At 44.1% G+C, this 13,070-nt stretch overlaps 1 protein-coding gene across 1 annotated transcript; it reads left to right on the top strand.

Annotated features, from left to right (window-relative positions):
- Window positions 1-1,415: 1,415 nt before the first annotated feature.
- On the top strand, window positions 1,416-11,320 carry LOC306780626 (protein-glutamine gamma-glutamyltransferase 5-like; the record flags this gene model as incomplete). Its single annotated transcript, XM_079273061.1, has 12 exons — window positions 1,416-1,449; window positions 2,258-2,452; window positions 3,829-4,065; window positions 4,577-4,692; window positions 4,796-4,924; window positions 5,094-5,271; window positions 6,251-6,386; window positions 6,613-6,707; window positions 6,960-7,175; window positions 8,950-9,198; window positions 9,398-9,558; window positions 11,177-11,320. 12 exons carry the CDS (start codon window positions 1,416-1,418, stop codon window positions 11,318-11,320), a joined length of 1,890 nt encoding a protein of 629 aa, XP_079129187.1.
- Between the last annotated feature and the right edge of the window lie 1,750 nt (window positions 11,321-13,070).

The raw sequence follows: 13,070 nt of genomic DNA, 5'->3' as shown, positions 1-13,070 counted from the left end.
ACCTTAAACATGTTGCATCTTGATTTAATCAATACGATGCCTGTTTTCAGCTGTCTGCAAGAAATTGAAAACATTTACATATTTCCCAAAATGTCCAGTTCTTCTAAATTCAATTTGAATAGTTTTAGTATTATTTCTTGGATTCGTTGGGATTGCTGCCGCTTAAGTGGGAAGTCATATTTACCTAAATCTTTTCATGATTCATGTGTGGCAGAAATTAGTTTAAAAAGCTGTTCTAACCAGCTAAAAGTGTAGTTTTCTGTTTCACTGGTGAGACCATCAGTATTGCATATATATATATATATCAATTAATTAGACTCCACCTTTCACCTGCTGGTGCTCTCCAGTTTAAAAAAGTGCATTAATAATTGTTAAAAGGATTGTTGTAGGGGTTTGGACTGCAGCTTTGGACTACGTGTGCAGAAGATACCGCAAGAATGTGGAGAATGTGGATCGCCACAAGTAAAGAGTGAGTGTTTATCAGAGTGTAGGTGGATCCTAGTTGTTACTTGCTACAGCATGTTTCCTGATAAACAGGTGTGACTAGCATGTTTCCTGATAAACAGGTGTGGCCCAATTATACCCATGTGGATGTCCACAACAAAATAATAATGATAATAACTTTTAAATAGCACCTTTCTAAAACAAAGTGATTCACAATAAACATGAAAGCAATTAAGAAACTCAATCAAACAGCTCAAATAAAAGTAAGCCACCCAGTAAAAGTGAGTCTTCAGAAGAGGTTTAAAAGAGGATTCTGACTTCTTCTGCCTTTGATTACCAGGAAGGGAGTTCCACAGCTTAGGGGCCCGGACAGCAAAGGCCCGGTCACCTTTCGTGACCAGTCGTGAATTTGGAACCGTTAGCAAGGAGTGGGAAGTCACATTTACCTACATCTTTTCAGGATTCATTTGTGGCAACATTGGTTTAAAAAGCTGTTTTAACCACCTAAAAATGGTTTTCTGTTCAACTAGTAATACCATCAGTATTGCATATTTTATATATATATATATATATATATATATATATATATATATATTAGAGTCCACCTGTCCAGCTTTGGACTACGTGTGCAGAAGATACCACAAGAATGTGGAGACTGTGGATCGCCACAAGTAAAGAGTGAGTGTTTATCAGAGTGTAGGTGGATCCTAGTTGTTACTTGCCACATATTTCCAGAGAAATGTGTGACTAGCATGTTTCCTGATAAACAGGTGTGGCCCAATTATGCCAACTGTGGCACCACCGATTATTTGAAAAGGGCTCACTGTTAAAGATTTTTTTTTTTTAATTGTCATACAATGGTGGATGGCCACAAGAAGAATGAAAAAAAAAAAAAAGGTGTGTGATGCTTAACAGTGGGAAGGTGAAGCCTTGTCATACCTTCAGTCGCTGACAACTCCTGCTGTCAGACCATGGATTTCACTCAGCAGACGAAACATATCTGGGGTGAGTTCACTCTGCAAATCATGCTTTACTTTAAGAGAAAGCCGTGTTGAACGCTTTTCAGTTTCCTTAAAATTTAATGAAGTTTCGTTTGATGTATTGATGCAATTTTTTACAAGATATATAAATGTATCATTTCAGTTTTCTGACTTTGCAAGGCTCAAATGAATCACATGCAAATATTATATCTACGTAAATCGATATCTTTCTGATAGGATATTCTAAACAAGAATCTGTTTTTACTACTTTGTTGAAACAAGTGGTTGACTTCACAAGTATTTTAGTCACTGAGGTGCTAAAACAATCACAAAGGCAGGCTGTAAAGTGTGAGTGTAAATCATTTGGCTGCAGAGCAGAGTATGTGACAGAGTGGGAGGATGGTCTATAGGTATGTGACAGAGTGGGAGGATGGTCTATAGGTATGTGACAGAGTGGGAGGATGGTCTATAGGTATGTGACAGAGTGGGAGGATGGTCTATAGGTATGTGACAGAGTGGGAGGATGGTCTATAGGTATGTGACAGAGTGGGAGGATGGTCTATAGGTATGTGACAGAGTGGGAGGATGGTCTATAGGTATGTGACAGAGTGGGAGGATGGTCTATAGGTATGTGACAGAGTGGGAGGATGGTCTATAGGTATGTGACAGAGTGGGAGGATGGTCTATAGGTATGTGACAGAGTGGGAGGATGGTCTATAGGTATGTGACGGAGAGAACGTGCACTATTTGAATGTATCCTGTGAGTGAAAACTGTTTTTCCTCTTAAGATACATTTTGTATTTGTAACAAGTCATCTCTTTTTCCCCCCCCAGGCACTGGCAATATCCAGTGCCAACTGAAGTTTGTCAACTTCGAACCACATGAGAACCACAATGCCCATGAGACAGAGGGGCTCAGCAAAAAGCACCTGGTGGTGCGGCGAGGGAAACCTTTCAAAGTCACTCTGCTGTTTAGCACCCAGACGTGGAATCCTTACAGGGAGAGGCTGGTCCTGGAGGTTTGGCTAGGTATCACAGATAGGATCGTGTTCGCATTGAAAGCAAGGCCGTGCCATTTTTGTATAAAGAAAATAACACAGTTCTTCTTTTACAAAAGAAAAGTTCGATTCATAAGCATTGAAAAGCACCCTTGCGCAATCCAATACAGTCAGGGGTGTTGCTGTCTGGCATGACCAGTAACTTAGTGGCAAATCTTGCCTGAGGTAAGCAAACTGAACATAGGTGTGTTTTACCTGTCTAACTGGTCCTGAATCTGACCCCCAGCACTCGGGTTTGCGCGGACTGAATTCCAGTTAGTACAGCTAACTAACTGAAGGACCATCTCCGAGCAGCTGCCCACTCTCCTCTTGGCGAAGTAGTCTCAGAGCAGCCGGGTGGATGAAACGAAAATAGGACAGGTTGTCTCGTTTCTGCCACTTTTGACTCAATCCAATAAGCAAACAATCAAACTAATGCGGATCCTGGATGGATAAGCTGAGGTTACCTACTCAAGACAGTATTTTGCTGGAGTAGCACGCTGTTAGCGGAGCTGGAGAGAGGCAAGGTGCATGAGAGCGTGCATAACTTCCTTTGGATTTTCCCTGAATAAAACAGCCACAGGCTGTTATAGAAAACCGAGAAAGTCGGGGAAGGTAGCATTATTTTAAGTTACAATCCGTTCACACTTGGCAATACCAGGCGATAAATACATTCAAATGATTATACGTTGTACATTTGAAGTAAAACTATGCAACTTCTGCTCAACATGTGACCACAATTGATGAATATGTGTGATAGCCGTAAATGCTACGACACAGTGAAGCAGTAGCAGTTAGAGTAAAGTCATTAAGTCGACTGTCTGTTGTGCTGCTTTTGCTAACATTAGCCACCATAAGCTTCTGGTCATACCCCAGGAGCCCACATGCCCACAGGAGCACCTGGCTTTGAGGCAAATTTGACATAGTGGCAGGTGAAATTACTACTTCCCGGGTCGGTCATGTGATGCCATGGGGCCCAAAAATACTTTTTTCCCCATAGATTTTACGTAAATCAACTTCCCAGTATCAGCACTTAAATAGCCCTTATTTAAAACATTAGTCCAAAACGTTTTACAATGCACTAATAGCCGAATCCAGAGTTAATTTCCCTCCTCCGTTCATATGAACGAGGCTAGGCCGAGGGCTGGGCGGCGGGGTTAAAGGCACGCTAGTGTGCTTGCTCTGTGGATGAGGAAGGTTGCCAGAGGCGACAAGAATTTTCGTCTGAATTCTATAATCTGGATGTCGAACTTGTTCTGCTTCATGCGTCACTGAGCCACTTTCATTGGGAAATTATGTTATTTCTTCATTCAAAAGTGACATTGTCTAACTTTAAGTGAACCGCAAGTGTATCTTTTCCCCACACAGGGACACGGTCAGAGAGGATCCCAGTCCAGTTCTCTGAAGAGCGATGCAACCCCTACAGCTGGTCAGCCAATATCTACCCAGGCGACGTGCATCCTCAGTCGGTCATGGTCCACATCTGCTCCCCTGTTCAGTCCTCAGTGGCTCTGTATCGCCTTGTGCTGCACATAGAGACCAGGCAGAGCAGAAGGAGCTATAGGCTTGGAGAATTTGTGCTGCTCTGCAACCCTTGGCTGAAAGGTGGGGTCCATGTGTTAATACCATAGACTGTATGTAAGAAGTGGACGTGTATATATGGAAGTAACTATATTTGGACTGCGGAGGAGCGATGTAGAGATGCTGCATACGGCCCTGGAAGCAGTAACGACTTGTCAATCACAAGGTAGCCCCGGCCGAAAGCATAGCCTGCTTTATGGTCTATTTTAGCCTAAATGGAACCGTAATTCACTAAATGAGCATCATGCTGTATTGAAGAAGACTTGAAAGTATAGATTGAGACCATAAACTCATGTTTACAATGTTTACTGAGAGAATAAATCAAGAGAGAAGTAGAGTCATTTTCTCATAGACTTCCACACAATCAGACTTCTTTTTGCAAGCAGAAGAGTCGCCCCCTGGTGGCCAGTAAAGAGAATGCAACTTTAAGACACTTCTGCATCGGCTTCACCTTTCAGAACCGGAGGGATGCCGCCTGATTTTTGCTGTTGCCTTTTTACAAAAGTTAATGCACGCCCCTGCTATTGCCTTTCAGATGATCCGGTTTACATTCCACTGGATGCCCAAAGACAAGAGTATATCAAGAGCGATTATGGGGTGTTGTACATGGGCACCCATCAAAACAACAGCAGGCCCTGGTCGTTTGGTCAGGTATGCGACGCTTGGCTGTCGCGAATGGATCATGTATAATCGCAGCATTTTTTTTTGCAGGTAAGCTGACAGCACAGCTACATTTCTGTTTCCATGTGTGTAGTATGAGCCTGGGGTCCTAGAGGCGTGTCTGACGCTCCTGGAGGTCAGCCCACAGCACTTCAGGGATGAAAACAAAGACTACATTCGCCGGGCAGACCCCGTCTACCTCAGCAGAGTGATATGCGCTATGGTGAGGGACAACACTTGCTGTATGTGCGATAAATATGTGCACATGCATAACCTCTCGTGCCAAATTCTTTACCAATATTATCAACGACATGACTGGAATGCGTTGAAGAGCAATTTCCCCTTCGGTGTCACAGTGAGGAGAGAGTGATGTGTCTCCCCCCCTGTCCAAGGTGAACTCTGAAGATGACCTGGGTAGTTTGACGGGGCGGTGGCACGGCAGCTACAAAGATGGGGTCAATCCCACAGAGTGGAGCGGCAGCGCCGACATCCTGCACCGCTGGGTCTCGTCCAACTGCAGTCCCGTGCGCTATGGACAGTGCTGGGTCTTTGCATATGTCCTCTGCACAGGTACTTTGAAAAATGAATACACAAGAGTGTATCCATGCAAAACTCACGGGTGACATTTAAGTGTTACTGAGCTGTCTCCAATGCCGAGCAGTTGCCCTACACCTTATTGACGTTGAATTGCAATTACCTGCTGTTCTGTGAACTGGTTGTCTCCTCCTCCTGTGATTAAACGGGAACATTTCGCTGAGCAGCTGGCCCGCTGCCTCGTTGGCGGTTCTCACTCCTTCTCCAGAGGCTGACCATTAAATTTGAAGCAAAATATAACGACAGCAATTGCCCCAAAATCTCCCTGGTGGTCTTGGGGGGGTCTTTTCCAATATATCTTTGGGATCCTGAGGGTCTTTGTCCAAGTGGACCGCCCACGCTGACGCGTCATTGCAGCAGAACGATTCTGTTTCTGTTGGCATCAGAGTGCAATTGGAGCAAAGGCTCAACCAGTCGGTGTTTGTTCTCGGCTGCTCTCAGAGTATGGGAGCTCCTCGAGCGGCCTCTCTCCGGCTGCGAATCTGAGTCAGCTAAAACACTGTAAAGATGACACTGTAAAAAAACAAAACTTGTCCATAACATTCTCTGCAAAAATGACGATCAGATGTTTGTACAGTGTGTATCACATCCCGGAACGATGAGTTAAACTACCAAGGACCACAGTGACTATTTCATTCCCCACCTCCCTGTGTGATGTTAATCCTGTCCAAATTGAATCTCGCTTGTTATGCAGTATTTGCCTGATTATGTTTGCTATGTCTTTTGTTTGATACACATCTTGCCAGCTCAATTTATACTCTGCGTGAATGTTAATAAATCATATATTGTCTTTCATTAAAGGGACGGACGGTTGACTTAGATTCTGTAGGAACAAATATATTCTCAAACTCACGTCAAACACGTGTGTGTTACTAGATCTTGATGTGAACAGTTTTCATACAAAATCCTGGTCCATCTAGTGATGAAGACTGAACCTTGTTTTTTTTACTTACAGTGATGAGAGTGTTGGGGATTCCCTCCAGGGTGGTGACAGTTTTCAATGCAGCCCATGACGGCAATGGCGACCTGACAATTCATGAATATTACTCGACCACATGGGAAAAGCTCAACAAGTCGAAGGACAGCGTTTGGTTGGTGTCTCTTGCTCCCAAACCACAAACACACATTGGTCTTTCACTTGTTAATCATCAGGATGATTTGAAAATTTCCATTGAAACTGAATTTTTCAAACTGAAGTATTTAAAAAAAAAAAAAACCATCCCCTTAGTGCGTTTGCCTGTGATCATGTTATCTCCCTGTGCATTTGTGTGTGTGTGTGTGTGTGTGTGTGTGTGTAAATGTTTGTCCTCATCGCAGGAACTTCCATGTGTGGGTGGAGTGCTGGATGAGGAGGGGGGACCTCGGTGACGGCTGGCAGGTGGTGGACCCGATCCCCCAGGAGAAGAGTGCAGGTGGGTCGCTGCCCCTTTGGGGGGGGGGGGGTTCAGAGGTTGTCATTTGGATAGTTGTTTACCTCGTCAGACGTACACGATCAGAACTGAACATGACATGAATAAATTGCGTCACTCGAGGAGAAAGCACTCCTGTCACATTCACTTCGTTCTTGAGCAAATGTCACAGAGCGTGGAAAACAATGTGAATGGTTTGTGAATGGTAACTAATTAGTATGTAACAAGAAACACAACACACCTTCTCCGCCGCAGGGATATACTGGTGTGGCCCTTGCCCGGTGGGCGCCGTCCAGCAGCACTGCTTCGGCGCCCCCTATGACACGTCGTTCGTCTATGCCTCTGTTGACGCCGACGTTGTAAAGGTGATCAGGGAGATGGACACGGAAAGCGTGGGACAGCTGATTTGCACCAAGAGCATCGGCTCCGAAGCACCAGAGAATCTGACCGGGACTTACAAGAGAAAGAAAGGTAAGACCAGAAGCAGCATGGTGTGTATTTGTGTAATGAGTCAGCATGACGCTCGTAGAGACAGTAGAAGGAGGGTGTTTTCAGTCTTTGTTCTCCACATCTGTGATAACGTTCTTCTTCTCCCATATCAGCAAAGCAACCAGCAATCACTTCGTGGGCGCCAATGTATGGTGTCGAGAAGAGTTGAGCTCACGAGAGCTGCCTCGAAAACATGCATACACGATCAGGGGAAGGTCAGGATATAAAAAGCATAAAGCATATACTCAGAAATCAATAGTTAAAGTGTAATCGAAAGATAAAGTGTATGATCATTATATAACAAAATGTTTAATCAATATGTAACGAATGTCTAATGCATAGAGTGATTTAACAAATGTAAACCTGATAATAATAATAAGTGTATCTGAGTATAGTGCAGTCTGAGTGTAGAAAGTACGGAGAAAGAGGAAGTAAGCAGGGTGGTTGCTTCAAGGGATGGGGAAATAATGATGGTTGAGAAGAAAAGACACAAAGCACAAGATTTGAAGACGGAGGTTTCCTCTCCCCACTGCTCGATTCTTAACATCTGGACAACGGAGAAGACGCAGCAGCCCTAGAAAGACTTTGTACTGAGTTTTGAGGACTGTTGAACGGACTTCGCTGCGAGAGCAGGAGGACTGAGGGTCCGGCGGACCTTCGCTCCTAACAACTCCAAAAGAACCTTTTCATCGCACCATTGAACATCCAGCTCCAACCGAGCCATCTCGGCATCTAAAACTAATGAGTGTAATCGAAGAAGAAAATGAACGTAACGAATCAAGTGTAGTGACATTTTATGTGAGCTGTAGCTTTAACCCTTGCAAACTAACCAAATATAACCTGCAATAAATATCTAATCTGCATTTAAAGTAAATTTCTCAAGTGCATTCATTTGCTCAAGTAGTAAAAAGTTCCTCGTGGCAGTAAAAAGTTAAAGCCATTGTATGTCTAACAACTGAGTTCTGAAAGGTTATCCTAGAGACCGAATCCACTTAACAATCCCTTACGGTTTTAGAAAGAAGTAATCCTAGCCGTTAAAACCTAACCTGGCATTTACCAAGAGCACGGATCCATAAGAGGGAAGCTGCCATAACCGACGCGACTGGTAGGAGCGCCCGGGGTCAGGGTGGCCCCTCGACCGAGTGCACTCAGACCGGAGGAAGCAGGGTAGACGTCGGGAGTAACGGCAGTTAGAGGAGCCAGGCGAGTTCCCTCGCAAGAACACCAGCTCGACAATCTTTTAATAGAGAGCTGAGTCAGTAAGTAGCCCCGTATCGGGCCAGAAGTATCCCAGGATCTAACAATGGTGAGTAGTTGTGATAAAGCATCTTCGCCCTCCTCCTTTTTTTTCATGACAAAATCCCTCTCACTCATACAACACCAGAGCTTTTGTCCTGTTCAATGAAAATATACGGTGAGCTTTCACTCTACTCACACTGTTACAAAGGCCACAGGGCGCATGTGCTGCAGGTGTTTGCCACCGACATAAGCCGTGTTTTCCATTCACATATTTTCACCGCCCGTGTATTACATGAGAAAAGTTGTGTGGAAATGGCAAAATTCAACAAAACATCCTCAAGTGTGCAAAATAAGTTGTTACGCTCCATTGAGGTGTTTTTTTTTGCCTCTGCGGAAAAACAGTCAATGTGCTAAAATGAGCTATGGAGATTATGGAGCCCATGCCGAGCTGCTAAAAATGTATTTGCTATTAAGCCACAACATGCTTATGTTTAGTTTATGCTTCCCTTTTCCGCAGGCTCTACAGGAACAACACCCATCTGTTCATCTCCAGGAGGAATGCCACCCGGTTTGGAGGTGTCCCTAAGCATAGATGGGGTGCCATCAGTGGGTGAGAGCATCTCCATGTGTGTGACGGTCACCAACCAGTCGAGCAGCCCGAGGCTCCTGAAGGAGCACCTCAACGCTCAGTTAAAGGAGTTCAACCGCAACCCAGAGCAGAGCTTCTGGAAATCACACAAAGAAGTGCGCATACAGCCGGGCGAAGGTGAGGCGACGCGTACGGCCTCTGGCACCGTATTTGCTGTGATTCAATTTCCAATGCACGTTGACTTCACAACCATATTGCTGTTTGATCGACAAAACCTCGACCACATTGTCTAAATGAACACAGGGGGATTCTTTGCAGCTATCATTCCTCTCATGTTCATTCCCCCCCCCCTCCACATCCGGTACGTTCTCTGCAGTTCTGACGCTCCACCACAGCATCCCTCCCTCCGAGTACGAGTCGGTCCTGGCTGGCGACGACATTGTGAACGTGGCGGTGGTGATCAACGACGTGAGGACGGAAGAAAGATTCCTGGCCACGCAGGAGTTCAGCATGAGCTCGCCACAGATAACCATAGAGGTACGGCAGCAGCCAGCCTCCCTACCCTCCAGCCCCCAAATAAATGATGCACCGTCGTCTTTTCTGTCTTCTTTATCGGTATCTTCCGTCTCCTGTCAGTTGTGCTCGATAAGATAAAGTTATTTAAAACGACAGGCAGAAATTCATGTCGGAGAAGTATTCGGGCATCAATCACCTCTTTGCTTTGTGGTTTGCTTTTCACACTCACTAAATCGTATCACGATGTTTATATTACATCATATAAGATGCACAGAATTTGCGAAATATGTCAGTATTTAATAAATTTGTGACTACATCCGTTTTCAAAATATATAAATGGAAATATACATGGACATAAGATGAATTGCATTATATTCATAAGCAGTATGGAACATAATAGCAGTTTTTTCACCTAAATTTATGACATCATAATCACAGCATATTCAATTCAGTTTTTTATCTCGTGAATTAAATTATTTTGTACTTAAAATGGTGCTAATAAGCGGCCTCAGATATTCTCCTTTTGAGCACAATATTTAAATTCTACTTTAGTTGCATGATGAGCGAAAACGGTCATGTGTTGCCGAGCTAATAACACGTCTGGATCAAACTCAGCTGACTTGTGGTCAGTGTTATTGTTTTGTACTTATTGTTTTGTACTTCTATCACGAGTAATTGGCAATCAGCATCTCATGAGAGTTTCCTAGGTTGTGCGGCTTAAAATTGAAGTCAATTTACCTGAACACTCACAGATGTTATCAACACAACGTATCATAGAAATGTGTTAGGATCAGTTGTTCATGTTTGCGTTCTAAATATGGAGACCAGTGGTGTTCAAAACACCACTGGTCTCCATTAAAGTCGAGTCATTTCCTGGTTAGCAGATCTTTTAACTGTCATCAGTGTGCTGGGCACCCCGTCCTACTGCATTGGTGTGGTACTGGTGTAAGGATAAAAGGCATGGAGGATAAATATACTCCTATTCTTAATTTGGATCCCCATTAAGCTTCCACTACGTATTTCCCAAGTGTTCCTTTGGTCCAAACTAAATGTTTAAATAACAAAAACATCACTTGAAATCTTTCTAATCCTGTTTTTGTTTGAGGGACTTTTTGAAAGAAATCTGCTTTTGATCTGTCTGATGTTGATGTGGAGCAAATTCCAGGCCGAAGAAGTTCTGTAGATGACAGCTCTCATCATACCATTTGGAAATAATCACAAAATGACAAATGCCATTTTGCATGAAAATCAGACGACCACATTTTAATCTAGCCTGTATATGAAACCATGGTAATCCATTCATATTGTGCACACATCTGCATGGAATGTAAACCATGAAAAACATCTCTTGCTTTTGATGAAGTCTGATTGGGGTTTTTTTAGCAGCACTTGACAAAACAACAGTGTTTTCTCTCCGCCGAATGCTTTCTCGTCCTGTGGAAACAAAAAGAAAAACAAGAACTTCACACGAGGACAACGAAATATAGTCTGCGCGGATTTAAAACCATCTTGCATACCTTACATACGTTTTAATTTGTATTCTAATGACCGGCACAATGGGGACCAAAGAGTAGGCGTTGAGCACCAGAGCTCTTTGTCATGTGACCAGTAGTTGTCTGTAACTGTGGCCTCTCCACAGATTGAAGGAGGGGACAGCATCCAGATGAATGAGGAGCACACAGCCCAGGTGTCCTTCATCAACACTTTTACCAAAACTCTGGATGGCGCCGTGCTGACTGTAGAGGGATCGGGGCTGTTACAGGGCAAACACAAAGCCAGGTAGGTCTGCTTCAAGTTGGACCCTCAAAAAGACAACAATACATCGTCTTTCTCAAGTGATACTGTTGCCGGCATGGCTCTGTGGGACGAAACAATACAGAAAACAAATTGTGGACTGGTCACATTCCAGTGATGTTGCACATATCTTGTCTGTGCCGCCGATGAAAAAGATTGCGGCATTCCCAGACTGTGAATGGCGCCTGGGAATGCTGTTAGGTATGTTTCCACTGCAACGTTGTTGCAACCAAGTGGTCGTGCAGCCCGTGGCATAGAGTCAGACACCGTCAGCCTCAGGGCTTGCATTTACTAATATGTTTATGCATTGATCCCCTTTTCTACAGTGTAGAGAGTCCAGTGGAATAGATTTGTGCAGAGTCTACACAGATGTCCTCAAATTAGGCTTCATGTTTAACTCTTCTGGACTATATTGAAGCACACCGGCTGGTTTGATTATGGTGAAGGTCTCGGTTTCTTCTGTCTTTAACCCTTAGGGACCCACATAGACCCATTTTGCTCTTCTTTAGGGGAACAGGGGATCTTTAGGGCTAGATATATGCCACATGAGATACCATTTGTAAAACAGATTTGGTGTCAAATTTACCACTTAAAATGTATTCAAAATATCACATTAAGACACCAAGACCTTGAGGAACACCGTACATAAAATCAATGCTGAGAATGCTGCAAGAAACCTATTTTTCCTCGTCTTTGTTTGTGGACGTAAAGTTTCATGCCGCTGTGATCGTCCTAGAGGTCACAACAGGTCATTTTATAGTGACTCGACTCACAGCATCACATAAACACAGTCTCTGCTTTCCAGCCATACAATACATACGATGTATGCAGTTCCTCATTAGGGACCCCAGTATGCAGAAATTCTCCATTGATAATTGGTTTTATCTCAGACACTGGAATCCTGACCGACTGGTTTCTGCAGCGTCTCTGACGGTCGCTCGAGGTATCGCTGCCCGACCCAATGACCAGCTTTGCTTCTGCTCCACAGGCTCCTCCAGTTGTAATGAATAGCGGAAGGTTCATTTTGAATTTCCCTCCAAACCCGCCGACAAATGTTTTTACGGGGCTGTATATATTTATCTGAGATGGTGACGCTTCACCGAATGGTGCCTCGAAAGCCATTGTAGAGACTCCACCGTGTGACTAGTGATGTGGTTTGAAGGAGAAGGTCCAGATAGGTTGTGTTGGTGTGCAGGAGAGCAGGTGGTGATAGTCTGCTGCAGTCGTGCTTGTGATTCAGGACTAATACGGGATGTGTTGTTCTCTGTTAGTTAGCTCGGCGTTTAGCCATAGTCTCAGGTGTTCAGAGAGGAGCGGAGTCTTAAATCAACGTTTTTTGATGCAAACGTGTGTGAGAGTGTAACCGTGTTCGTTGCGTAGGTTGATGATAGGTTTTCGGTTTAGAAAATTCTTGAAGACAGTGTGTTCTTTCTTTTGTTTTGTTATTATTTTTGGGGTCAAAGCGAGAGAAGTTCACCAGATGCCTGTAGACTACTGCTCCCAAAAACCGCCCGACTGTTATTGGCATGTGGGGTCCTCGAGCCCTGACGCACGGCTAAAGGACCTCGATGGATCCTCACACACCGTACAATCATTGCATGTTTTCTTAAAGAAAAAAGCGCATTCAGTGTGGTTTGTTCATCGTTACTTGTGAATAAAAGCACAGCTGTGCGGTTGCTTTTCCTCAGTCTGATCGGGGTAGAGCAGCGGTGAGGGGGTTGAGGTGGGAGTGATGGGCT

Source organism: Melanostigma gelatinosum (genome assembly GCF_949748355.1).
Source record: "Melanostigma gelatinosum genome assembly, chromosome: 8".
Classification (NCBI taxonomy): Eukaryota; Metazoa; Chordata; class Actinopteri; order Perciformes; family Zoarcidae; genus Melanostigma; species Melanostigma gelatinosum.
The sequence above is the reverse complement of the archived record's forward strand: the minus strand, read 5'-3'. Positions and strand labels throughout refer to the sequence as shown.